Source organism: Archocentrus centrarchus, chromosome 24, assembly GCF_007364275.1.
Source record: "Archocentrus centrarchus isolate MPI-CPG fArcCen1 chromosome 24, fArcCen1, whole genome shotgun sequence".
NCBI classification, from domain to species: domain Eukaryota; kingdom Metazoa; phylum Chordata; class Actinopteri; order Cichliformes; family Cichlidae; genus Archocentrus; species Archocentrus centrarchus.
The window spans coordinates 19,806,747-19,833,849 of NC_044369.1; the positions used below are offsets into that span (position 1 = coordinate 19,806,747).

Consider the following 27,103-nt stretch of genomic DNA (forward strand, 5'->3'; position numbering starts at 1 on the left):
CACATTTCTTAATAGCTGATGTCTTCGTTAGGTACTGGTTCCTTTCTTCACTCTGCCGAGGCCTCTGTGAACTTCCCTTTTCTGGCAGATGCAGACGCTTCCTCTTTTTATACACACAGGAGCACAGAAAGTTCAACACAATGATATACTTAATACAGTTTTCTTCTTATTCTAACATTACCTTAACTGATTTTTATTAAATACTTAATCACAAGCGGAGAAATACGTTTCTCTTAATCACTATGCTATTTTATATCAAAGCTAGAAAATGCAGATAAAAAACATAAAAGATTAATACTTATCTAAATTTTCCTAACAGTCCTCTTTAAGGAAACCTAAAGCCTCTAATGACATGGCACTGCTGTGGGACTGAACTGAAATTAATCAATTGTTACGTAGACTTTTAAGGTTTTACATATGAGAAACATTACATCACGTGACCTTTTGTTGCCCCGACCCTTGCGCTAAAAATGCGGTGGGGAAAAATATAATTTAGTATAAAAATGATGCGTACGTTTAATAAAGAGGGACTTTGACATTTTTTATTAGTCCTAATGGGCGGGACTACTGAAGAGTCACGTGCTCCAACAACCAATGATTGCTTGAAACAGCAGCCACGTCAAAGCGTCAGAAAACAGTTCAACAAAATAGTTTCACTTTCGTTTGACTGTAAACTGGGAGCGTCAGATTCATCAAACTAGGCTAGACTGGGAATACGACGAGGAATATCTATATCTAATAGTCTTTTTCATCCCAGCAGCTTCACTTTGACTCCTGCAGGCTCAGCTTGCACAACAGGTCTGTTTCCTTGTTCTTGCAACAGGAGAAAGGAAACAGGAACTATACAGTGTGAGAAATGTCCACCCTGCGTTTTCTCTAATTTTTCTTCTCTTCTGCAGGTGAAATCATGGACTCGAGTGTTTTGTTTAAGGAAATAAAAGACCGTGATGAAATGGCAGCCTCTGCACTGAAAAGTAAGTGACAGTTCTCTTTAACCTACATTATTACAGTAAATAAATTGTAAATATAGTTGCAGGATGTAGGTTATTGCAACAAACGCGTATGGAGTTGGACCACAGTTTGTGCCAAAAAAAAAAAAAAAAAACAAACAAGAAAGAACAAAAACACAAATTGAATTGCAATGAACTGAAGTTGTACAAACACGCCTTCTCTTTCAGATGCAGATTTGAGCACTGACGCGGATCTCCAGTCTCTGACTCGAGAAGACCTACGTGATCTGTTTCCTGGACTTAAAAATTTCAAGCGGAGGAAGCTCGTCTCTGATATAGTACACAAGCAGGTGAGCAAACAAGCACAGATATAACATGCACAGAAAGTCAGAACACAGTTTTAATCCGAATTTTTTTTTTTTGCTATTCTCTCTTTCAGAAACCAATTGATGTGGTCACGAAAGATCTCAAAGACTTCATCCCAGATGAATATCTCGGGGGTAAGCAGGAGATGGGTGGATTTTTAGCTGACATGATATTGGGAATAGTTTAAAGCAGTTTTAAAATCTAACATGCAGATTCTTTTACAAAACCTTGAACTTTCCATCCAGGTACCCTAATCTCCAATGGAGTTGTGGTCGACTACCTGAAGGACTTGAAGACCGAAATGACTAAGGTCCAGAATTTCCTTGATGTTCATATTAATCTACTGGAGAAGTTCTGCACATCTCAACCCCCGCAGGACCAGGACAAAGGTTTTAATTCAGTTTTGGATTTTTTAAAGCCTAATATTAAAATATCTTAAGTTAATAAGTGCAGATTCAAAGCTTTAATAGAGGGCAGCGTGCTTTAAGTTAAGTTAAATGCTTTAAGTTAAATCACCCTCATAAAACGCACTGTGAAAGAAAGGAAGTTGACATCAAACTATGATGTAATGAGGTTGTTATGTCCTGAGACAGAACATCTGGCTCAGCCTTGTGGAATGGAACTGGAAATGACAGGAAGATGAAGTTTAAGTTGGCACGGACAGAATAACAGACATAACAATCATTTTTTTTTTGCTTGTACTTTGTTGGCTTCAAATATTTCTCTTTGTTTGAATTCTTCATAAAAGATTCCCTCTATCGTCTGCGGACACAGGTTTAATACTGGCTTCACCGCTGCTGTGAAATAAATGCATTCTGATTTTAATATTAGCCTTAAAGACATTACTGCACAGGTAAATTCAGCATACACACGCAGAGTTTTATCTGATTTGTGTTCTTCCCACAAAAGCAGCTGGTGTTAACTTGGCTTCAAACATTACATTGTGCACTTGACTAACAAACATGTGGAAAAGGTAAAGTAGGGATTTGTTTCTGTTGATTCAAAATGCTGCAATACTGACGCTCACCAAAAAGATTTTCTACAAAACTGAACAGGGAGGAAAAGTTAACTTAGGAGAGAACAGCAGGACTAGACAAGGGAACGTGGGAAGACAAAGGGCAAACACAGCTGGGACTGGGGCACCAAGGAACACAAAAAAGGAACTAACCATCTTATAACCATTACCAAAATAAACCAGGAAGAGAGGCAACAGAACAGGGAAGCCACAACAGACGACATAAAAGGATAGCAGACAAAATGCAAACATGGAGACTAAACCAGAAACACTGAAACACCGGGGAGGCAGGAATACAGTATAAACCAAAACTATCAATAGAACTAAATGTGAAACCAAAACCTGGGAATATAAAAAAGCAAAACAGGAAATGCAGAAAAAAGACACTAAACTCAAAACTCTGGGTCCAAAACCCAGACAGGGACCCAGGGCCAATAACAGTTTTGGAAATAGAGAGTTCTGAATTATAAAGTTTTGACCAACCATGAGACTGTTTTTATGTTTGCATAAACATCTGCTCACCAAAGACCCCATATAGTTTCTTTTATTATGATTTTTATATATTTTTGGAATAAATGTGTTATAACACTGTATTTAACAGGTTCTTCATCAAGTATCTCTCATGGCTCTGGTCCTATGAAGTGCCACAATAGCCAAACCAGTAACTCTTCACAAATAGGTAAAGTAAATCTCACTTTCACTTTACAGTCCAATGACGTAGAGCCATAATTCAAAATGATTTTTATTTAAATGAATTTTGAAACTACTGTTGGGAATTTTTTAATGTTGTTTTATGTAACTGTTTATTAGGTGGGTGTGGCAGCACCACCAGCAGTCCGTCCAAGTTCCCTGCTCTTTCATTTTGGACCCCTTCGCAGAAACCTCAAGGTCACTTTAGCGCTACACTGTAACATAAGATTGTCTCCTCTATTACTGACTAAGTATTCAGGTTTCTAACTGCAGCCTTATCAATAATAACTAATTATATGGTTTAAAAATTGTCTAGAATCTAATTCAAGACGCTTTTAGATGATATATGAGTGGTGTGTATTAGCCTTTATATTTTGTTTCAGCATCTAAGACTTAAACATTTTTAGTGAAAAATAATAATTTATATTAAAAAAAGATTCAGGCAGGTCATTCATTTTAGTAATTTTTAGAAAGTGTTTCCAGAATCTATTTCTGTTTTTGTCGTCTGCTAATTTAACAAATATCTCTTAATTAATTTAACTTTAATCACTGAATTTCTGGAAGTCTCCTCTGTGAAATTAACACGCTGAATTATTTTTATAGCCACAGTGACCTACAAGATGGTGGTCAGTGGAAAAACCTTTGATGCCCATCGACAGCTGCTGGATAAAGTAAAGGCTTCAAGTGGGGAAACAGATTTGATTTTGATCAATCAGGAGGAATGCCAAAGCAATCAGGACTACATGGTGGTTATTGTCTTCTGTCCTGTTGTTTCACGTATTGGGACAGATGCTGAGACGGCCCTGAAGAATGTCACAGGTAAGAGAAAGAATTATGTTGAACACTGGGTAATATTTATATGGTACAAGAAAATCTGAGGCCGTGTGAACCTTGATGTTTTATCTTTCCCATTGTTATGCTCTTTGTGACTAGGTCTCATTTTTCATGCTTCATCTCCTCTTCTTTGTTCTCCGCAGATCGTAAACCCGTCATTCTGGTTTTCATGCATCACATACATGCAGCCAAATCTGTAACTGCTCCAAGAACATGGGATACTTCTAGTAATGTTATTTTGTGTGCTCATGTTTTCTACCATGAGACAGTGCATGGGTTACTGCAGTGTCACGAAAATAATGCTGCCATCACTGAGATACGACAGGCATTAATCAGTCACAGTGATAAGACAAGTGCAAAAACAAGTGAAAATACTGAAAAGGAGAACAGAAATTGGATGTCCAAATTTTTAAAAGGTAAATAATGACCATATAATACCTGCAACTACAAGTATAAGGAACTATAATAGTTTAGTGTCCGCATCAACATTGAATAGAAGAAAAAGGACAAAACAACAAATGAAAGAAATTTTAACTTACCTTCATTTGTGTAAATTGGTATTGTCTGTGTGTTCATCACCAACTTAAATCTAAACTGCTGATGCTTAATAGTTATTGTCGTGTTTTCACATCTTTGTGTCTTTGAGCGTGCAGCCAGTCAGCACTTGGTGTAATATAACTGAAGCAGATTACATTTTACAGGCTAAGTTCTGCTTTTTGACCGTCCACTCATTTATGTTGTGAATATGTGTTTTAAAAATGTTGCATACTAGATAATCAGATAATCAGATAATCTTTTTTACAACTCAGTTTTTGTTATGATTAGTTTTTCAATGGCTATGTGCATGCTTGTGTGTTTTCCAGCAATCAGAACAACAAATAAGGGTTTAAAATTCTGATCTACTGTGTGAATGCAACTTTGGTTATTGTGCTAATATTTTTTTATTCTTTTTTATTGAGTAGTCCTGAACAGGTCAGTTCACCAGTGTAGTTATAATCCAGCATAGCCTGTTTTAAGGAACAGCACTAGTTCAGCTAGTATTTGTGTCTTTAGTTTCTCTATCCTGTACAGTAAGACTTGAATGTACATTAACAGAGACTGAAGACTGCAAAGCCCACATGTTCAATTGCAGGCTCACTTTAAGCATTTATAAACTATAGTCATGTCACAAATAGTTAGAAAAATAAAAGATCATAGCTGGAAATGGAAAAGAGTTTATAAATAGAAAATGTGTGATCATAATGCCTGTGTGTTTTTTGTAAATATATTTTCCCCCAAATGTCATTACATCATGACAAAGTAATATTATTTACATTTGGATCAAAAATAGCTTTGGTTTTGGTATTTCCTCATTTATTTACCTTTCAATCTAATGCCTTGAAAACATCACTGCAATGCTGACTGTATATAGTTTGTTAAATAGCTTTTGGCAGTTATAGCACTGTGATCCGTGCTGTACATGGTCGGGATGAAATATTTTCACTTTATGGCTGCTGTAAAACTTACCACCTAAATAAAGATGAACTAACATAAGTTGCGCGTGTACTAGTGTTTTTGTCTAAATAAATTTTTATAACCTGGCTCTTTGATTTACTAGCAAAGCCAAAAATGATTTACCATTAAGTAATTAGCATTCATGAAAGAGGAAATAAGATGGAAAAATATAGTAAATATGAAGTGAAACTAACTTGGATGAATATGGTGTAAGTTTTTTTTTTTTTTTTTTTACCGACACGAACGCGTGTACCTTGTGCTTTTATTTTGAAAAGCTTGACTTTATTTTTCTACACCGGAGGTTTGACGTTGTTTACAACAAATGCTTCCGGTTACTCCTGCCAGATACCGCGTATACATGAATGTTATTTTGTTATTTGCCTTGCCAGTTTTAACTTTAAGGCTACCACCTGCGTGCTTGTTGCGCCAGTTAGATATAAAGAAAACTAAGAAAAATGTGCGTTTATTCCGTGTAGTTTGGCTAAATAGTAGCACGGATCCGTCAGAGATAGTTAGCTAACAGTTTGTAGCTCAGCAGATGTTCTGCAGCGTGCTCTGAGACGTTTCAACAGGTGTTGCTAGACGGGGGCAAAGCCAGTGTATTAAGTATTGAAGAGAGCTGCAGGTGTGTTTTCCTTCTTGTTGTTGCAGGTTTCTTCTCTGTGATGCCTGCTTTAGTCTTTTCAGTGTTTAAAAAGCTAAAAGTTTAAATGTGAAATTGGACACACTTGTGTGTCATGATCTTCAGCCGCGTGCTGTTGAGCCTCGCGTATAAGCGTTCAAAAAGTGTGTGTTTACAGAGGATAGTCGGTGTTCATGAAGTGCCACTTAGGAGTCAGCCCTCACTTAGGAGTCAGCCCTCAGTATCCATCAGTCACTGTCAGCAAGCCGGAGCTCTCCGCGTCCCGCCGCCTGCACAGCGGGTCGGACTTAAGGTAATAAAAAGGAGAATCACGGTATCCACGGAAAGTGTAATCTGGAAATGATACACGGGCTCTCTAATTTAGGTGATAGCGCAGTCGTATCAGCATCTGCTACCAGTGTGTGAGATGCAGCCAGCGAGCATCTCCTACGGAAGAGACGCCACGGCAGATGATGGTGATGAGGAAGAGGAGGGTGATGGTGGTGATGAAAATCTCGCAGGACAGGAGATCGGAGCAGAGCACAAGGAGCCGAGGGAGACGGTCCTGACTTCAGGTCAGGCAGACGCAATCGGCATGCAGGTGCAGGAAAGTCCTGCAGATACCGAAGCCTCCTCTGTGTCTAGTGAGTCGAACTAACAGTGTCACTTTTTGTTGGCTACTTGTTTCCACATGATTTAAAATCTGTATTAATATTAGTTTAGGCTTTTGACAGAATCAAATTTGCATGCTCTTAAGCTTAAGTTTAACATGTTTTATAATGCTGCTCTGCTGAGTCAAAGTCCACATGCAGTTTATTACCACGCACATAGTAGTCAAATACAATCTGCACTGGAGCAACTTAAGTACTCCACTGAGCACACCTGATCTCAGATACTATCTGGTTAGTACTTGGATGTGAGACTTCCTGGGAATACCAAGTGTTGTACACTTGGGTGGCTGTGGCTCAGGAGGTAGAACTGGACCTCTGCTAATCAGAAGGTTGGTGGTTCGATCCCTGGCTGCTCAAGTCTGCAACCAAAGTATCCTTGGGCAGGATACTGAATTGCTCCCAGTGTGTTCATCAGAGTGTGTGTGTGCGCGCATTAAAGCCTTAAATAGGAACCAGCCCATTTACTGTGTGTATGTTCATATATACACAGTATGCTGAACTTTTTTTTTAATTTTTATTTTTTGACAGCTCCTTCAGGATCAAATGAGAAGATAACAAGGAGGAAGAAGAGGAGGGAGAGGAGGAAACTGATGAAGAAAAAGCTGAAGTCATCTGATACATCTGACAGTTTATTGTCAGAGCTTCCATTTGCTTTGACCAGCCCCACCACATGGAAAGCATTATGTACATTCCTAATATTTTATAATTACTTTTATAATTATCAGCATTATTTTAACTGTTAGCATAGATGACAAGTCACGCTGCAACCTTGTGGCTAATAAGTGGCCTGTTTTCAGTGTCCTGTTGCTGTATTATATTAGCGTTTATGCAGATACTTCGCTTGATGACCAGTTTTATGCATTTTGTTAGGTAGTTGTATGTGCTAGAGTTGTGTTGGTGCTAAAGGAATTTGAGTAGAAAGCATCTTCATAGATGAAATTTTACATTTCCTACTCTATTAAAACTACATAGCCTAATAGAATACGTTTTCATAACATGAGACCTTTTGATTGACATTTTTAATTGCAACTGTCATTTTGCTGTTGTCCATAGTCCCCAACCTAGAGTCAGCTGAGAAAAAGAGAAAAAGGAAACGAGGAGACGGCGAAGGCCGAGTGGACAGTGAGGAGGACAAGAAGAAAAAAAAGAGGGAGAGCCAACGACCAAATTACTTTGTGTCCATCCCCATCACTAACACTCAGGTAAGGAGCTTCTGCTCACACCCTTCATGTTTGAATTAATGCACATTGTAAATACTTTTTATCTAAAGTGTGTCTGTGGAACCTCAAAATAGGAATGGAAGCCCACCCACATGTGCCTTTCCTTTATCTGTCAAAAACTTTGTGTTTGAATAAGGTGTTGTGGAAAGCTCTGAGTTTGTTAACCCCAAGATGAAGGGAACTATGGTTTAGTTACCATGGCAACAAGCTCCATGAACCTCACCTGCTCCTTGGCAGGTGTTCTTCCACAAACCTTGAGTTTCTTTCTGTCTGATACCTCTCAGTTTAGTTTCCTCTTTCATGCAGTCAATATGAAATCACAGTTTAAGTTTAGATAATTAGATCTTTAACAAAGAATCAGTTTATGGTCAATCTGTAATCACAGAAGGATACATACGTCTTTAGGAATCAAAACTTCCGCACTAGATTGGGGTCTGAGGGCAACCCAAAAAGGCTCCAAGTGATCTAGATAAATATGATTTGAACACCATATACAACATCATAAAAGACAAACGAATAATTTATTGAGCAAAGAACAGAAATTGTGTTGACCTGGCCAATAAGGACGCCTCTGCCTCTCTGAAACACCACGGTACTCCTAATGAGGCTCACCTGTGCCAAGGTCATAGTTTTCCCAGCTTCCCTTTTATCTTTTTATTATTTTTTCTGTAGTTGTATTTTCATAATATCTTTATTTATTTTAATTTAAGTTTTTAATTCTTTTGTTCCCTCTTCTTCTTCTTCTTCTCATTATTTATTTAAGTATTTACTACACCCTTTCTACATAATATCACTTTTTGGACTGAATAGAGCCTCATGTATCCACATAATGAGCATCCACATAACCACACAATACGTTAAGTACACGCAACCCAAACACAATTTGAATGAAATATGAAATGTGCAAATATGCACAAATGTTTTGTTTGTTGTTGTTTTATTTCCGTCCTCATTTTCAGTTTTCTTCTTTCTTGTTTGTGTCGGTGCACATTTTGTCCTGTTGTATATTTCAACAACAACATAAAAAACGTTAATTAAAAAAAAATAATAATAAGGAAACAAAACATCTGTATAACACTGCCGTTATCAGAGACGTAGCTTGTAACTGACTTCTGTTCTTTGTCCAATGACAGATCAGCTCAGCTGTGAGTGAGGTTCAAGAGGCCGTGCTTCAGCGGGAGCCCCGATTGGCCAAAGCTATGATTCCTGTCCCAACTCTTCACATCACGCTTTTAGTCACTCATCTCGCCAATCAGGAACAAGTAGACCTGTGAGTTGGTGTACATGCTATATTTATATAATAGAGAGAGAAATTAATATGGTTTCCATGAATACTGTGACACCCAGAATGTCTGAAATGACCTTTGATTGTTTTAATTATATATAGATTGCAGTGGAAGTGCAAAAAAATGGATAAAGTGTCAGTACGACAATCAAAAAGTCAGTGATTGTGGTTTTGAGATTTTTTGGACCTGCTATAATACACTAACCATATAAAGCAGACCCTTATACTGCTCGTGACAGCAATAAAACATGTTTTCCTATTTACAACAAGTGAACTTTGTTCTGATCAGCAAACCAAATCCTCAAGTCATGACAGTGTGACAGTTAGCGGCACACAAATCACCCTGAAACTAAAGAAGTTAATTATCGTTTCCATAACCGTCTTTTTCCTGCTGTAACAAATCCAAATGACTTCTATCAAAAAAGCCTTCTGTTGATCCCACAGCAGAATGCCTTCTTTACTGCAGCCATTTTGAGCACAGGTGTGACTCACAGCATTGAAAAGGGCCTTGAGTAACAGCAGAAAGACAGCTGTTGTTAATGTGATCAGTTACACCAGTGCTTCTCTCTATAAGCCTGAAAATGACAAGTTAAGTGCTCGTAGTGTCGTGGTCTGCTTTTTATATTCCACTTTTCTGATCTTATCGATCACTGAAAGCACCAAGCACTACGAGCCACATTCACTCATTCACACGCACATTTTTACAGCCCTTTGATCTGTTCCTTCAGATCTTTTTTTTTTTTTTTTAAATAACATTTCAGTGTTACATTTGGGGGGCTGTTCTGAGGCTGATTATTGCACTCAAGAATACTCCCAACATGTATGCTAGAAGAGCTGGGGCTCAAACCACAAGCATTTTTGATTAGTGGATTCAGTTCAGTTCAGTTATGGATTGCCTCAAGGCGCTTTATATTACAAGGTAAAGACCCTTCAATAATAGAGAGAAAGCCCCAACAATCAGATGACCCCTCACGTGAGCAAGCACTTGGCAACAGTGGGAAGGAAAAACTCTCTTTTAACAGGAAGAAACCTCCAGTGGAACCAGGCTCAGGGAGGGGCAGCCATCTGCGGTGATGGTGGGGGATGGTTTGCCCACTATATCCGTGAAAAACAGATGATATGCATTATACTGCAGTACCTGTGTAACTTTTTCCTAAGCCAGAAAACACATACAAACTAAACACTGTGTCATCATTTAGATGTCAAATAACAAATTAAATTGTCAAAGCTGTGCAGCAAGAAATTAGTAGAGGTCACGTTTCAAATGTTCAAACAAAACAAATTTCAGCCCCTCTATTAATAAATGTGATTACATGATTTTATGTATCACACAGTTTCTGTGTTGATTCAGTCCTCAAAGGTTCAACCACTCATCCATGCAAAAAATGCTCAGCAACTGTTTGCTAAACATGCACATGTGCATATAGCAGTGGTGTACACGGTGAGCAGATGTTGTGTCTTGTGTGTAATCTGTGATTTAGGTTGAATAGAATAACACCTCTCTTGTCCTGGTTTCTCTGTTTTCTTTACTGTTCTCTCAGGATAAAATGCACAGTAATTCTAAAATGCTGAACTTCAATCAAACCGAGTGCCCTCAGATTAATCTCAAGAACTTGGAAAAAAAGGCAACTGGACTTCTTTAATTTTTTGAAACATTTCACCTCTTATCCAAGAGGCTCCTTCAGTTCTAAAAGCCAAAAGGTGGAGAGTCCCAGGTATTTAAACCCTAGCAGGGGTTGTCTCCTTTAGATGAATCCTATTTTCTCACCGAGTCCCATTAAGGCTCGTTAAACCTGTGCATTATCACATCAGATAGATCTGATAGCTTGGCAAAATGCTGTTGCAGCATTAAATGTATGGACTGAAGATGTGCTCAAAGACATGGAAGCAGAGTCTGCAGTTACTAATTACCAACATGTCACGTTAGGTATGGCTTCTGTCTTATCTTTTCCTCCCAGCACTTCCAGGAAAACTTGTTCAAACAGTCAGGCTGTGCATTTTTTTTTTTGGAGGGGTTTGGGTTTTCTTTGGGGTGCAGTAAAGAGGAAGAGTGTTACTGTTCAGTTTATAAACTGAAGAAGTTAACTAGAATTAAAAAGTCCTTCATTTAAATGTCAATTAAAGTGAACAAACACCTCTGAAATTACATTTGAAAGCAATGGTGTAAATCATTTCTACCTTAAACTGTCTTTTAATGATTGTTATATTTTACTTTCTCAACACATATCTATATCTTTTTATATTGGTGAAATATTCCGATGAACGCTAAAATGAGAACAAATTCTACGACTGTAAATAGCTAACTGAAGTCAATTGAAAGCCAATAGAAACATAAAGATTTGTGTTTGAAGCTGTTGTTCTCACACAGCAGTGGAGGGTGATGGAAATATCAAGGGAGTCTGTATTTCTGTGAGCTAACTCAGTGCCGCACAGGGACATGGGAGCTGTGTTATGTGATGAAGGGATGCTTAATCCCATCAAGAAGAAGATGGTGTTATTAGTAATCACTAGATTCTCCCATTATGTAATATGACAGGAAGGCAGAGAGAGGATTAAGTCGTGTATGTGTGTGTGCCTGGATGTGTGTGTGTTAGTAAATGCTGTGCATATTCATGTGTATGTTTCCTTTTAGGGCGGCAGCGGTGCTGGCTCAGGTTGAGCCGTCACTGGCTGAGTTGCTGGGTGGGCGGGATCTGGTCTTGCCCTTCTCGGGGATAAGTCATTTCAGGAAGGAGGTGGTGTTTGTTGGACTGGCCTCCGGACAACACAGACACACATTGGACAGCCTGGCAGGTCAGTGGCAAACATTTAGCTGGTCATCCTTCCCCTCCTGTCATCAGTGCCTCTGTCTCTTTGGTGTATGGGATTTTCATGCTTTACAAGAGGATAAAATTGTGTTATTCAGTGCTAATGTGATGTTGTACTTGGCTTGTTGTGCACTGTGGAGGGATGTCTGCAGTTAGAGTCAGCTGCTCAGATCTAATAGTGTCTGTTTACACTCATACATATCATCTAAATTGGAAATATTGAGAGTTAGGGGGGCTATCTTTTTCTTGAGACACTACAAACCTTAAAACACATCACAGCAGGCGGATGCTTGCTGTCATGGAGCCTTTCTTATGGGTGTTATTGATTAGACGACTTCAAGAGAATGAAGGACAGATTCTTTACGATGTTTTCACAAGTTGGCCGGGCAAATACTCTCATTCAGAAGTCATGGACAGTCTAACCTGACATTTGTCCCGGAGACATCAGAGCACCTAGTAAGACGAGAATAGTGGAATTCTGTAATTAATTTTGCAACCAGAATCTTTGGGGTAAAGTTATACACTGTAACAACAAACTGTGTGTAGAAATGCAGAAAGTGACACTCTAGGCTGTGCACAGACGTCCATGTTGTGATTTGTGTTTCAGCGTGACCACATCCTCGTCCTTAACTTAGTAGATCTGATTAGATGAAGTGGAATTTTTGGTGTTTTTTTTTTTTCTTTCTGTTATTTTTGTTTGTTTGTTTGTTTGTGTGTGTATTTGCAGGCGTGTGTACGTCTCGCCATTTGTGTTCCTACATTTTTCTTCTTGTGTCATGAGTCTGTGTGTGGGGGTGTCTTCAGAAGCTTTTGCGTGTTTGTTTTTGTGTTGTGCCTTCGGCAACAACATTAAGCCATTTCTAAGAGGATTCCCATTCCAATGCTTTTGCAACACCAGCGCACGCACGCACGCACACACACACACACACACACACACACACACACACACAAACACACACACACACACACACACACACACACACACACACACACACACACACACACACACACACATTAAATGAGGTGACCTTTACCTAATACCATCCATTTGCACTCTTAACATATTGGTTAAATTGGAAGTATGCAGTCATTTCTGAAAGTAAATATAAGCATTTGTGTACACTCATATACCAGGAAGTAAGTGGTGTTTTTACTCATTAATGTGCGTTTGATACACAAGGTTTTAGTTTGTTTCTGGCTCTGCGAGATGTTCTGTGTGAAACTGAACATACAGTAATTGGAGCAGCATTATGTGGGTCTGTGTTTTTTGTAGGGTCTGTAGCCTGAGATTTACTGCTGAGACCTAAAGACTCAAAACTACACGCGATGCCGAAGCAGAGGCAAATGCCAGGAAGAATTCCCTGTCAGGGTTTGGAATCATTCAGAAATCCTGCAGCTGTTTTGTTTGTTAGACAGAGATACAAATTCCAAGTTTCTACATGTCTCAAAAACACAGAATCAGACGAGGGTTTCAACACGGTAAACCAAGGGAACTGTCAGTGGCGGACAGCGGGGAATGCTAGCCAGAGAGCTAATAAAGTCTTAAAATTGAATATTAATGATATATGCAAACACTGATGCCACAATGCAGTGAATAAATACATAATTCAGGCTTTAATTCATTTTTTAATCCATTGGTTACACAGATGTCTTGATGTATCACAGATATCTTGCATTGTCGTACAGTGTGCCGAGTGTCGCTATAAAGATTCACTGTGTTGCCATCATTGTCACGGGCTTCGTATTGTGATATTCTCGTCTCTAAAGTCAGCGAAGTTGAAGGATGATTTTTAGTGTGAGTCCATGCTGGTGTTTTGCTGCTTTCCTCTGCTGCTGTCGGTGACACAGAAAGGCAGGCAGAGAGAAATGAACAGATGAGTTTCAAAGGAAATGATGATGTTGCCTCAAGTGCAGTAAAACCTTCACCAGCCGATGTAAATCTGTTTGAATACTTTGCTTGGACGCTTGTATTGAATTTTGTTTAATGGACGGCATCTAGTGCTTGTCCATCATACTCAGGTCACTTTTTTTTATGTGTTGTGTGACTTTTCCCCTCTGTCCCAGCATAGCAGCACTGACTCTGTTTTCCAGGACCTCCTGATTAATAAATGAATCGCAGGGCTTTTCTCATCTGGTTATCAAAACAAACAGGAGAACTTGAGACTGAGGACTCTCAGGGGTGATTGGCAGGCAAATGGAAGGATAATGCAAGGGCTGATTTGAAATTCATAGATCTTTGCATACTAAACAAGGCAAAGGGGTAGAGTTACATCCAAGCCATCTTATGGGATAAATGGGATATTTTGATGGGGAAAAAAACCCCTCTGAATATCTTTTAGGGGTTTACTCAATGTGAGGAGAAGGACTTTAACATTGAGACGTTAGTCTTTGTGTGGACTGAAGCTTCTTTTAAGGCCCTCCTAATGAAACATTTGGAAAAGTTGGAATTCAGCAAGCAGCGTTCATAAAGAATGGCCCCAGTTTCCTTTATTTTTATGGAAAATTGCTCCATAGGAAAAAGATTATAAATAAAAAGTCCTTACGGGAACTGCTACAAGCAAAGGAAGGATAAGGCAGGAAGCCAGGCCCTCTTGTCATCTTGTCTGTACTTTCCACCACTGATATTGATTAAATACTAACCTTTCTCTCCCTTTAGAGCTCCTCTTCTAAAAATACCTCTGTAGCCTGACTCTAAACACTCTCTGTCTGTATATTTGTCCTTGTAGGCTTGTCTGTGTGTTTAGGCCTTTGTTCACTTATCTGTCTTAATCTGAGTAACTAAATGATATTTGGGCTAAAAGCTTTTTTTTTTTTTTCTCTATCATCTGACACACATTCTCAGCCATCTGTGCGCGCTCTATTTGTGTCCTCTCTTATGGCATGAAAAAAAATCTATAATGGGGGAATCAAGATCCTTCAGTGGAAGAAACTGAGTTGTGATTGTGGGTTTGAACCCACATCATGTTCTGTGTTTATGTATATGTTGCATATCAATTGACATTCGTCCCTTTTGTTTAATGAATCTGTTTTGCTTTATTGTCAAAATGTGGTGTATTTTGTATATTTTCCATGCTTATTTTCAGTATTTCAATTTTTTTTTTTAACCTTTTAATTATGTGGTTGAGTCATACTGTACAATAATAATAATGCATTTTATTCACACCCTCATATTCAGGGTACTCAGAATACTGTATGACTCATTGGGCAAAAATATATAAAAAATGTTGTGCACCTCTGCTGCAGAGTTGTTGCGTAGCCGTTTTGAGGAGCACGGGCTTCTGCAAGGAGAAGGTCGAGGGTTTGAACCCCACCTCACCATTATGAAGCTGTCCAGAGCATCAAAACTACGATCTCAGGTATGCATTTTTATTCTTCAATAAAAGCAGACTGTAACAGAACTAACACGCACATGCATTTCTTTCTTTTTTAAAATCATCCTTCTGACTGCCCTCACCTTCCTCACCACTGTGGCGGTACAGTGTTTCATCCATAGGTAAATGTGTATGGCTCAGCAAAAACTTAATGGGAATTAGGATAAGCAGAAGTGGATGGATGGATGGAACTAAAAGCAAATTGAATCTATATCACATTAGAGTTCATGATATCAGACTAAGAGCCAAACACCAATAATATGATGGATCTAACAGAGAGAGGAGATAAACAAAGAAGATATGAAAGACTGGGGGGAGGGTTAATGAGGGAAGAGACAGAAGAATTATAGCATATGTCTCGTTCCCTCTGACACGTTATCTTACCTTATCCTTCCTGGTGCCTGCCAGGCGGTGATCTTGTCTTCCTCCAGTCAGTGTGTCTGCATACAGTCAGACCTTCTCATTCAGTGTTTTTATTTTTTTCCTACATTGTAAATTAATACCGAAGTCATCTAGACTATGAAGGAACACATAAGGAATCATGTAATACACTTAAAAGTGTTAAACAAATGAGAATATGTTTTAGATTTTAGATTCTTCAAAGTCGGCACCTTTTGCTTTGATTGCAGCTTTGCACACTCTTGGTATTCTCTCAGTCAGCTTCGTGAGGTCATCACCTGAAATGGTTTTCCAACAGTCTTCAAGGAGTTCCCACAGATGCTGAACACTTGTTGGCTGCTTTGCCTTCACTCTGCGGTCCAACTCATCCCAAACCATCTCAAATGGGTTTAGATCAGGTGATTGTGGAGGCCAGGACATCTGACCCAACACTCCATCACCCTCTGTCTTGGTCAAATAGTTCTTACATAGCCTGGAGGTGTGTTTGGGGTCATTGTCCTGTTGAAAAACAAATGATGGTCCCACTAAGTGCAAACCAGATGGGATGGCATGTTGCTGCAGAATGCTGTGGTAGCCATGCTGGTTAAGTGTGCCTTGGATTTTGAATAAATCGCCAACAGTGTCACCAGCAAAGCACCCCCATACATCACACTTCCTCCTCCATACTTTACTGTGGGAACTACACATGTAGGAACCATCTGCTCACCTTTTCTGCGTCTTACTAAGACTTGGTGTTTGGAACCAAAAATCTCAAATTTGGTCTCCTCAGACCAAAGGACAGATTTCCACTGGTCTGATGTCCATTCTTTGTGTTCCTTGGCCCAAACCATTCTCTGCCTCTTGTTGTTCTTCCTTATAAGTGGCTTCTTTGTAGCAATTTGACCATAAAGTCCAGATTCACTTTTAAAGTTCTTGAAATTTTTCAGATTGACTGACCTTCAGTTCTTAAAGTAATGATGGACTGTCGTTTTTCTTTACTTAGTTGAGTAGTTCTTGCCATAATATGGATTAGAACATTACTCAAATAAGCTATTCACTGTAGACCAACTCTACCTCTTCACAACACAACTGATGGTCTCAAACACATTAAGAGGGCAAGAAATGATTTTGTTTATTTGTTCCTTCATAGTCTGGATGACTTCAGTATTAATTTACAATGTAGGAAAAACAAAAAACATTGTCCAAACTGTATACGGTATATTTCACTTTGTCAAGATGTGCTTATCATAATGTGTGATAAATACAAGTGATTTTCCCTTTGTCTCTCTCTCAGGGTATAAAGCGTGTGGACCCAGCCCTTTACTCCAACTACACTGACAAGTAGGTACTATCTGTCAAGTGCATTATAAGCTTTAGTCTTCTTGTGCAGTAGTTCATTGTATGAATTACACAGCTGGTGAATACTGTAGATGACAACTTACACATAAACCTATTATACCATGTATTTAAAGCCATCTCCCTAGTACAAAGTACTTTTGATGTCTGATCACGGCTGAGAATAGCACGTGGTAATCCTTTGAATTCCCACCTTACGAGTGGTCGTCCCATCTCCTGCCTGCTGTGTGTGAAAACAGCTTAAATTTACCTGTGCTCTCTGCCATCAAGCAGCTGTATTCCCGACATCTGCCTTTACTATGTGCTCGAGGCCATTTTCTGTCATTGTGACTCTTTCATTTCATCACCGCAGATTTTTTGGAGATCAGACGGTCGAGCGGGTCGATCTGTGTTCAATGTTGAAAAAGAAGCAGCAAGATGGCTATTACCACACTGAAACTTCACTACAGCTTGGTTAGTAAACACACACACACACACACGTAGCTGTTATTGAGCATTACTGTATTGTGTCAGAGGCAAAGCTGAGCCACCAGAGGGCGCTGTCAGCTCACATATGGGAGTTTCTCCAACTGTTTGGTTTCCATTTCTGTGGGTAAAATGTGCTCACGGCAGCATGTTCGGCTGAATATCTGGATTTCTGTGGGTGAAGCTGAGTGGTACAGGTCAGTCACTGTCATTCATTAGGATGACGATTCTGTGGTTTTGCTGATGTATTTTATGTAACTGCAGCTTTATTCTTGCCATTTGCTGGTTCTGTGGTTTGATTGAGTTTTTTGTTTTTTGTTTTTTTGAGTAGATTTGTATAACACCATCAAACTTCAAGTACTTAGCAGAACTTAAGACAGGCACACTGGTCTGATTACACACTGTGGTGTTACACAAGAGCTCATTTCCATTTTAGCCATTACTACCCAGCTGTGGATTAACGCCTGCCGGGTCTTTGAAGACTTGCGGTGTTATAGAATAATGACTCAAATGTCCACTGAATGTAAGAAGTACTGGAAGGTTTTGAACTGCTTTAAAATGTTAAATTGTTTTATTACTGTAAGTGGAGCATATAAAAATTTGAATGTGAGAAACATGGAGGAAGATGGCTCACCTTGTTAGTTCAGGTTGATGTGAATCAAGTGGAATAATTCTTGTCTATCGAGCCCGTTTTTTATGGATGTGCTGTCCATTACTCTGTAGCCAGACATGATTTGAGATGGCACTGTTGACTTGGGATACAGCCAGACCGGCAGTATATTTGTGCGCTTCTTGTCTAGCAGCTACTAGAAGCTGACAGGGTATTCTGTTTAGAAGAAAACGTGCCTTTTAAAGGATTACTTAGATCAGTTTTGTCTGTCTGGGGATGAAACAAATTGTCATGATTAGTTTGTGAGCAGCCACTTCTTGTCATCCATGATTGAAAAACAATAGACCGATAATCCTCACGGGGATATGAGGTGGGAGATATTTTGCTCATGACAAATGCAACAAAAATATGTAAAAATCACTTAATATGCTTTTAAAAATAAATGGAAATGTGTTCTCAGAAAAGTAGCCCCTCAGCTCTGAAATAGCAGCAATGCAACATGATGCACTTAGATCAGAGGCAGAAATGCTTCTCTCAGGGTCGCTTATGGAGCTCTTCATTAAACATCCATCGTGTTTTTTGAGCTGTGACTGATTAGCTTTTGTATCTGCCCACAAAGAAGTCTGACTTGAGAAACTCTGCTGAACTAATTAATTAATGTGGTTTGTGGTTGAAATAAAATCACTCCTCTGATGATCCCAACGCTACAGGGCAATAAACAAGACCATCTTTTTTTTTAATGCCAGATTGAGCAAAAGGAAACTTCTTCTCACAACTTGTGTGATTAATTTATTTATAAAAAATATTCAGTTGGTTTCACAGTGGGATGGAAACACTGAGTGATCCGCACTGATTATACTAAAGCGCCACATTGTTACCATTATGAGCTGGAATCAGAGTAACCAATGGGGTGATGATATTCAATGCCTTAAAAGGTTGTCGTCTGATGTTTCATAATATCTGTAATTAATTATGAAAGTGACCCCTTTCCTACAGGAAAGATGAAAGAAATCAAGAATTTAATGACTGGTGACCATCGTTTTAAACAACATTGAGGTGATTCAGTTAGCAAAGGGCAAAAAAAGAGCAACTGACATAGATAAATGCTAACAGAAGAGGATTTTTCACAGTGGGTTGAATTTAGGAAAAAAAAACACATTAAAACTTCTTTTTTAAGGAAGATGCGGTGTTTGATACATAGACAGTGTAAATGGCGCAGCAAATAACTTAAGGTTACAGGGAAATCATTCACAAGTGGATATAAGTACCAACATTGGCACATATACCGACGTGTTCTTGGGGAAGATGCTGAACCCCAAATACTCCGAGATGCATCCATCTGGGTTTGCATGTGTGAGGGGCAGTAAACTGTTCCTGTGGATGCAGCTTACAGTGTAAAGTGTGTGTTGAGTGGTAGGTAAGAGTATAGACAGTATAAAAGATGGGCATAGCCATTGTCCTGTTTTGAAGCTTCCAGATGAGCCTTTTTTTGTGATGAGAAGAGGCAGGTGTGAGTGTGAAACTGCACGCTGTCAGTCATGTCATTAGCCGAAAAGCATACCCCAGATAATCATCCTTTCTAAAACAAAGTATGACCAAAATTCACAAAATTAAGAAAATGACCTGACTAACCTGAAATGAGTGTTTACAGAAGTCAAGTCAGTGTGCTGCTTTCCCATAGACTTCTACAGGACTGCAAGTCTTTTTGGAAGCACACGACTCAACCCCCCCTGGTGGCGACTAAAAAGAATGCAGGATTAAGGCACTTCCACCTTGGCTTCACCTTTCAGATCCTGAAGATAGGTCCATGTTTTAAGTGTAGCAGATAACTGAAACAAAAATTCAAAAGTGGATACAAGTGCCAAAATGGCTCCAAAATGCTCATCTCGAAGCTTCATAACACAACTTCACAAACCAGTGGGTGACATCCCATGAGGCCAGAGGCAGTCAGAAAATCAGGTCTGACGTCGTCCATCTAAAAGCACTGAAGTAAGAGTTATGGTGATTTTTTTCACCTTAAAGTCTTTCAGATGAAAAGGAACCGGTCAGTATCCCCTCAGTTATTATTCTCATAATGTAATTACGGATAATAAAACTCAAAGCAGAGTGATGGACAGGATCCAGAAGTTTAGGACTTGAAGAGGATGCCTGCTTATAAATCACAGCAAAATTCACCCCAGAACCCTTTTCGGTAGAATTTTTACTTGTGTAAAAGTAGTAGTAGTATTTTTATGCCTGAGTCATTCCACAAGATTATTTATGCATATCTCTGACCCTCTATCATGAGTCTGAAATCAATTTTGTGCTAAAATGAGTTGAGTCTTTAAGGGCATTTTGCAGAATGCATTCATGAGTGAAAATTCTTCAATATAGCTTTACCCTTAGTTACCGTGGAGTTAACAGCATTAGTGTATACCTCTGCTTCACACACAGGCACATGCAGATATAGAGGAACATGGTATATACTGGATTGACAGAGACTTTCTAAGTCCTACTGTCAAGTATCTCCAGTAATTGCTTTGTATGCATGAGTGTGTGCGTGTGAGAGAGAGAGAGCTGTCAGTGTAACTAGGCTGTCACAATGTTTTGTGGATCATTGGGCTGTCTGTGAGAGACAAAGAGCGTGTGTGTGTGTGTGTGTGTGTGTGTGTGTGTGTGTGTGTGTGTGTGTGTGTGTGTGTGTGTGAGAGTGAGGAACGGTTGAGAGGAGGGGGGGTGTTTACCTCACACTCCACATCATCAGAAAGCTTGTGTTTTTTTTGTCAAGTGTTTTTCCAAAACAGTTCTTATTTAAAATGCATGAAAATGGAAAAAAAAAAATTAAAATGTTGCACGCTTTTGCTTTGATGTTTCCATGCAGGGTGTACACTAAACATTACAGCGAGGAGAGTTTAAATAGGATCTGATACTGCTTGCTGTGAGTTAGTGAAGTGGTAGGAAAGGCAGGAATTAAGTGGATGACTCCCTCAAGTTTAGAGGTTACATAAGCTTTAAACTGAGACTGTGTAAACTTTAAAGGAAAAACAAAATCCTCCTTTTACAAACTGAAAAGAACTGCAATAGCTCTGCTGAATTCAGCGCTGGTCTGCTTGGACTGCTAATGTTTTCTGCGTTATGTAAATACTGCTGTGGAACACACATCGCCGATTCACTGTGGTAACTTTGAGTTTTTAAAACTTGTGATTGATTTTTTTTTTTTTTTTTTTAATTTGTCCTACATTTGTAACAGTTGTTGATGCACACATTAAATACCCTAACTTGTGGAGGAAAACCCCACTTTGTGGCTGGGAATTCACTAATTCTATTCTTATTTGCACGCAGAAACACGCTGGCCGTAATATCACAACTTCTGTTACATGAGACAGAAATCTTAGAGACCTAAACATATTTTTAGATGACTGTAACCCACTAAGAGCATGATGAGAACTTTACTGCAACAGTCCTCTCTTCTATGCCATTGACAGTGTCTGACTTGATTTTGTAGCAAACCAGGATGGTGGCCTTCCAAAGCACACCGTGGTTTTTATGTTTAGAAACAAACTTTCTTCATTTTCCCATAAACCACTCAAACACACCAACTCCAGAGACTTTTCTTTTCTTTTTCATTGTGCTGCCAGCAATGCTGCAACAACAACAGTAAAAGGAGAGATGTGCTGTACTATGGATCTGTCTTAAGAAAATGTTAAGCCTCTTTTTTATGCCACTGCACAACAATTGTAGTAACTGAAGCAGGGAAAAAAAAGCTTATTCATCATTCCAAACACCTGTGGTATAAGAATGACCAGCATCCGCACTAACACTTTGAATCTCTGAAGTCAAAAACACATGATGAGCAGCATGTGTCATCACTCTCTCTGTGGGACAGCAATTATACAGCCAGCACACCTGCTGTCTTACGGCTCAGTGGAGACGACAGTGCAGTGGGAATAGACTTGGCACGTCAACCATGTTTCAGATGGGAGATTGCTAATAACATGGTTAATTTAAAGTGGATATCGACTTTATTGTATACTGTTAGTTTTCATTAAGCTCTCGTATTTGAAATGCTCTCATAATATTGCAAAATATGATGTGGTGTAGGTGATGAGTATAAATCACAAGAGAAGCTAGCACCGGGAACAGTTGACTCCAAAAACAGTTTGCACTGGGAGCGTCCACTGACACGGGTCATTAAACTGGCACTGGGAACCGGTGACTCGAGGTGAATGATGTCTGTGGCAAAGAGAGCAGAATTACTCCAACAGTTCATGTGTGAGAACATCCACTGCAATGGTGAATGTTTGAATTAGTGGCTGAGCACGCTTACTTGCCCGAGTGAATGAGTCCGTCTTTAGGAGGTGTAGCTGGATTGTGGTCTGAAGAAGGAGCGCTACCAGGAGGGCCAGCTGGGTGTGGACTGTTTCCAGCAGTAGTAGTGAAGGCAAAGGTGGCATGTAAGTGGAACTGAGAATAGATACCCTCAGAGCCAGGCAAAGTGACCTGCGCACAAGGAAGCAAACGGGTGAACACGAAAGAAAAACTCGAGAAGGCAAACGCATTAGGCCCTCAGTTTACCACGAGTGCTAGACACGTAGCAGACACTTTGGCTAGCTAGCAGACTCAAGCTGCTCCTTAAATGCCAGAGGTGATTGCAGGTGTGCCTGACTGCCAAGCGGGAACCCCAACTCCAAACCACAACAACACAGCGAGGATCATGACGATTATAGCATTTAGCTTGATTATAGCATCTGTTAAAGTGGACAGGTTTATTCTCCTCTACATGCATGTTTCTCACAGGATGCTGCCGAGGTTCAGTGAAGCATCCGACTGAGCTTGGAAGACAGCATTAGCCGATCACTGATAAATTGTTTAAGATTTTGGGGGTCCTTTAGAAATGGGGTTATCACTAGTTTTTCCCAAAAGGGGCCTTCAGCTGCCCTTTTTGTTTTTTGTTTTGTTTTTTTACTGTACTCAGCTCTGTCACAGAGCTAGCTGAGCATATTGTACAGCGTGAAAAGATTTGTGCTTACATTAAGCTGCTAACTACTTAGTTTAACAAAATACTTGAAAGACAACAAAATTCATAAAATCCACTGTTATACAGGCTCTAGTTCAGTGTGTGTGTGTGTGTGTGTGTGTGTGTGTGTGTGTGTGTGTTTTCTGATTGGCCACAGTGGTCAGAGTCTGTATGTGTATATGTTAATCCCATAATCCACAGTACAGCCTAATCCACTACAGAGCTCATTGTATGCAATCTGAAAGGGCATCTTTTTATGGCAGAGGAGGCAGGACTAGACAGAGTGCAAGAACAAAAGGTGAAGGGAGGGGATTTCTGTTGCATGTGTAATCTTCTCATTTATGTTGTGTAGTCTTGATGTTTTCAGTAGAGGTCAGTTTGGCATTGCTAGTGGTAACAGTTTAATAGCACAGGCACCGAAGCGAACAGTCCTTTCCTGCAACAAAGGAGCAAATGATTTGTGTTTAGAGTGTAGCCAAACAAACCGATGGTCCATAACATGTACAGCAAAGTGAACTGCAAGCAGCGAGGCTGGCATCAGTTAGTTAAAATGAGAAAAAATGTTTTGTATGTATATCTTGTTTCTTGTAACTCACTTGTGTGTAGAAAAATAATTGGAATCAACATGGGAAATAGTAGACTCTGCATCCTTTACCACATGTTTATCTTCTTTGTTCTATGCATGAAGGAGGAACGGCCGGAGAGTAAATGGAAAAGTTGTTTCTGTTTGGACAGGTGGCAAAACTTTTGCACTAAGACACCGAAAAAACACTCCAGTCTCTTCTCGCTGTCTTTCCATTTGCTGGTCTATTGGAATGTGACATTAGTGTAAGCCATGAAGTCAAAGCAATTATAGTGGTGTGCATGTGTGTGCTTGCGTGTCTTGAAGAGTGTCCTCATTACTTGACATGCCACTACACAATGTGTCTGGAATGTTTCGACTGTTTTACTTATACGGTGAATTTGTCGTTGGACAGTCAAAGAAAATAGAGCCTATAAAAGCACATCCTTACATATGAGATGGCCAGTGTATTATTTCCAGTCTGTATCTGTGCAGGTAGAACGGTAGGTGTAGCTCAAGTCGTGACCTTTTGGTATTTACTGTACAAAGCATTCACACCTACAGCTTTGTGTACAGAAACCCAAATAAATGATGATAAATGCTTATTAACAGACACACACACCAATAGAAGTGCTCAGCACTGTAGGGCTTACGTGCACATGGACTCAAGAAGGTGCTTTTTTGCTCTCTGACCCTGTGGTATTTTGTTAAGATAAGGTTACTCACTTCTGTACAGACTGTGCTGCATGTTATTTTTTCCTCTATGAAGTAACTCTTTGGCTGTGCTCAGCAGCTACACGGACTGGTGACGCAGTTTGTTAATTTGCATGTAAGTGTGCTAATTTATGTGTGGAGGAATACTGAATCAGGGGGGGCAGTTATTTGAAAGAGGAAAATTGAACAGTAAAGGGCTGTTTTAACAGTATTCAGGGACTACTGATGTCTTTACACCTCTGGTTTGTAGAGGCCACAGTGAAGGGTAGGTCCACTCAGTCTCATCCTCCTTGCATTGTTGCTGAAAGAAGCATGATAGAGTCAGTGTGAGGACCATATAAAACTCACAAAATTCCTTGTAAAAATCAGATTTTTAATTACTTTTGTAACAGTTCATTGCTTCTTGGCACTCAGCAGGTAATTTCTTCCCTTCTTTTCATCTTTTGTTACAAGAAGCATTTTTATGGCTGTCACTACTGCTTTAAAAGCAGCGATCACTGTCTTCTGTCAGCTGGAAGATCAACAATTATGGGTGCACAGGGAAATAAAATAGTAAAAGCAGACGAGCTTTAATTATAACGAGGGCTCTCTGTCAATGCTTAAGGCTTCCCGTGTGGTAAGATTGGCACAGCCGCCTGGCCCTGTTTCTAATAACTGATTTTAATTTAATAAACTCTACCTCTCTTCCTGTACACTCCTTCTCCTCCTCTGTAATATCTTAAGAGAAGGGAATGTATGAGGGAAATTTAGGCAATTTCCTGTTTCCTTTAATTGAATACTTGAGATTTTGACTGCATTTGAACACAGAGATGCAGTCAGAGAGTTACGAAAATCGTTCAATAAAAATAATAAATTTTTAAAGTGTTTTTTTCTTCTTGTGCACCTCTCTGCAGCTTTCAGAGCGACTGCATTTTTAGATTGCTGGTACCTGGACATTTTTTATGACCACTTGCACCAAGTTGTGCAGAGCAAACTTTAAACTTCTCCCTCAACCTGACCTGACTTCTTTTTTGTGGAGGGCTGCTAATGGTTGAGAGCTGGGTTTCTGGCTGTGACCCAGCAGTTTTCAGTTGAAGTCCACAGTTCAAGACAGAAGGCAGGGCATCAGGTCTGCACTGCAACCAGGAGCATGCTGAAGTTGTGCACTGTGAATTTGTTCCCCAGGATGAAAATGTCTGTTATGTCCTGAAGCATCTGAAGGAGAACGTTATGCAGAAAGAACCTGAAAAAAATTCCCTGTGCTCACCAGATTTAACTCGCTGCAAGTTCCCCCAAAAATGAAGTTGAAGGATAACCAGATCCTGACACACTGGAGAAGATCGACTATGACTCACAGATGAAATGTAATTAATGGCAGCCTAAAAATAGCAGCCATGCTGAAATTGAACTATAGGAGCAACTGAAGGTGACCTCGAAGGGGAGATTAGCCAGATTTAAATCAGGCATTGTATACACTCAGATTGCCCAATAATTGCAAAGCATGCTTGTATAATGGTATAGGTTTACAAGTAGAAGACAACTGTCACATCATGTGGGAACAATATCTTCATTTTCTCATCTGGTCTGACAGATTCTGCAGTGTGTTAAAAGTCCTGATGAGTACCACAAGAATATATAGAAGAGGAAGAGCAAAGTTGTTGACAGTGTGCCCAGGATTAACACCCCCTCCACAATCACCTTTGTCCTTCATGCAGGCTATGAAAATGGCAAGCTGTCATATGAATGATTACAGTCTACATTCTAGTCTTCTGTGTCTTATGGCCAAGCAGCGATTTTTGACTCTGACTACCGTATCTGACGTCTTGAAAGAGAAAAACGTCATGCAGTCTGAGCCCAGCTTTATGCATTACACAAAAGAACAGCCAGTGATTTTCAGATGTTAGAAAAGAACGCTTAAAGAAAGCTTAAAGTTGTATACCTGTTAACACAGTTTGACATCTAAATCTGTAGGGAGTGCAGCAAACAATAAGCACCTGGCAATTTGCAGTAGTGAATGCTAACAGGATAGCAGGTGTGTCGGAGCAAGATAAAGGAGATGAGAATAAAGAAGGAGAAAGGAGCAAATAATGCAGCCGAGCAGACAGAAGGATGGAAGCAAGGGGGAGAGAGATTGAAAAGGAGTGAGAGCAAGGAATAAGTGAGATTAATCGAGAACAATAAATGAGTTTGGGAAGAGAATGGAAAGGCAGAAGAGAGAGAGAGAAATGGGCTTGCAGAAGCAGTAGAATTAAATAGATAGCGAGGATGAGAAGGGCAGATAGGTTGGCCAGACAGACAGACAGTGAGACAAAATTGGAGGTCTGAGTGAAGGTGACATTAAACAGATAACCAAATTGATATAAGTGAAGTCTGATATAAAAGTCAGGGTGAAGGAGGCTGGGTTGAGCTAAGGAGTCAGACAGCGCGATGCCAAGAGCAGGAGTGGCGAAAGACCAACGACCAGGTACTGGTCCTTGAGGTTTTCTGTATGTTATGCAATGATTGATATATATATATATATATATATATATATATATATATATATATATATATATATATATATATAATATGCACACACACACTGTTTCTCTATGTGGAATTGTCACTTTGACAGAACATGAATCCAAATTATTTTCCTGGAAACCATTTTTTCAACTGTTTTTTTTTTTACTGTGTGTGCTACATATGTGTTTTTGATTTAACCTCCTGGGACCTGAG

General features: G+C 39.5%; 2 protein-coding genes across 3 annotated transcripts in view; both read left to right on the plus strand.

Moving 5' to 3' along the window:
• The first annotated feature begins 652 nt into the window (after positions 1–652).
• LOC115774424 (uncharacterized) lies at positions 653–5,388 on the plus strand. The gene is made up of 9 exons (XM_030721703.1): positions 653–798; positions 900–974; positions 1,179–1,300; positions 1,390–1,450; positions 1,562–1,705; positions 2,933–3,010; positions 3,142–3,219; positions 3,625–3,840; positions 3,999–5,388. Exons 2-9 carry the CDS (start codon positions 908–910, stop codon positions 4,277–4,279), a joined length of 1,047 nt encoding a protein of 348 aa, XP_030577563.1. The 5' UTR covers positions 653–798; positions 900–907; the 3' UTR covers positions 4,280–5,388.
• A 295-nt stretch (positions 5,389–5,683) lies between these two features.
• The window catches only part of akap7 (A-kinase anchoring protein 7), a 48,046-nt gene continuing 26,626 nt past the window's right edge, over positions 5,684–27,103 (plus strand). Inside the window, exons 1-10 of one of the 2 annotated variants that reach the window (XM_030721391.1) lie at positions 5,684–5,974; positions 6,150–6,284; positions 6,357–6,615; positions 7,171–7,326; positions 7,696–7,844; positions 8,996–9,132; positions 11,780–11,940; positions 15,198–15,310; positions 16,998–17,044; positions 17,412–17,512. In XM_030721391.1, coding sequence (XP_030577251.1) covers positions 6,399–6,615; positions 7,171–7,326; positions 7,696–7,844; positions 8,996–9,132; positions 11,780–11,940; positions 15,198–15,310; positions 16,998–17,044; positions 17,412–17,512 — 1,081 coding nt within the window. In that variant the 5' untranslated portion in view covers positions 5,684–5,974; positions 6,150–6,284; positions 6,357–6,398. Of the gene's footprint in view, positions 6,285–6,356; positions 6,616–7,170; positions 7,327–7,695; positions 7,845–8,995; positions 9,133–11,779; positions 11,941–15,197; positions 15,311–16,997; positions 17,045–17,411; positions 17,513–27,103 lie in introns of both variants that reach the window. The other variant, XM_030721390.1, reaches the window with a different exon arrangement.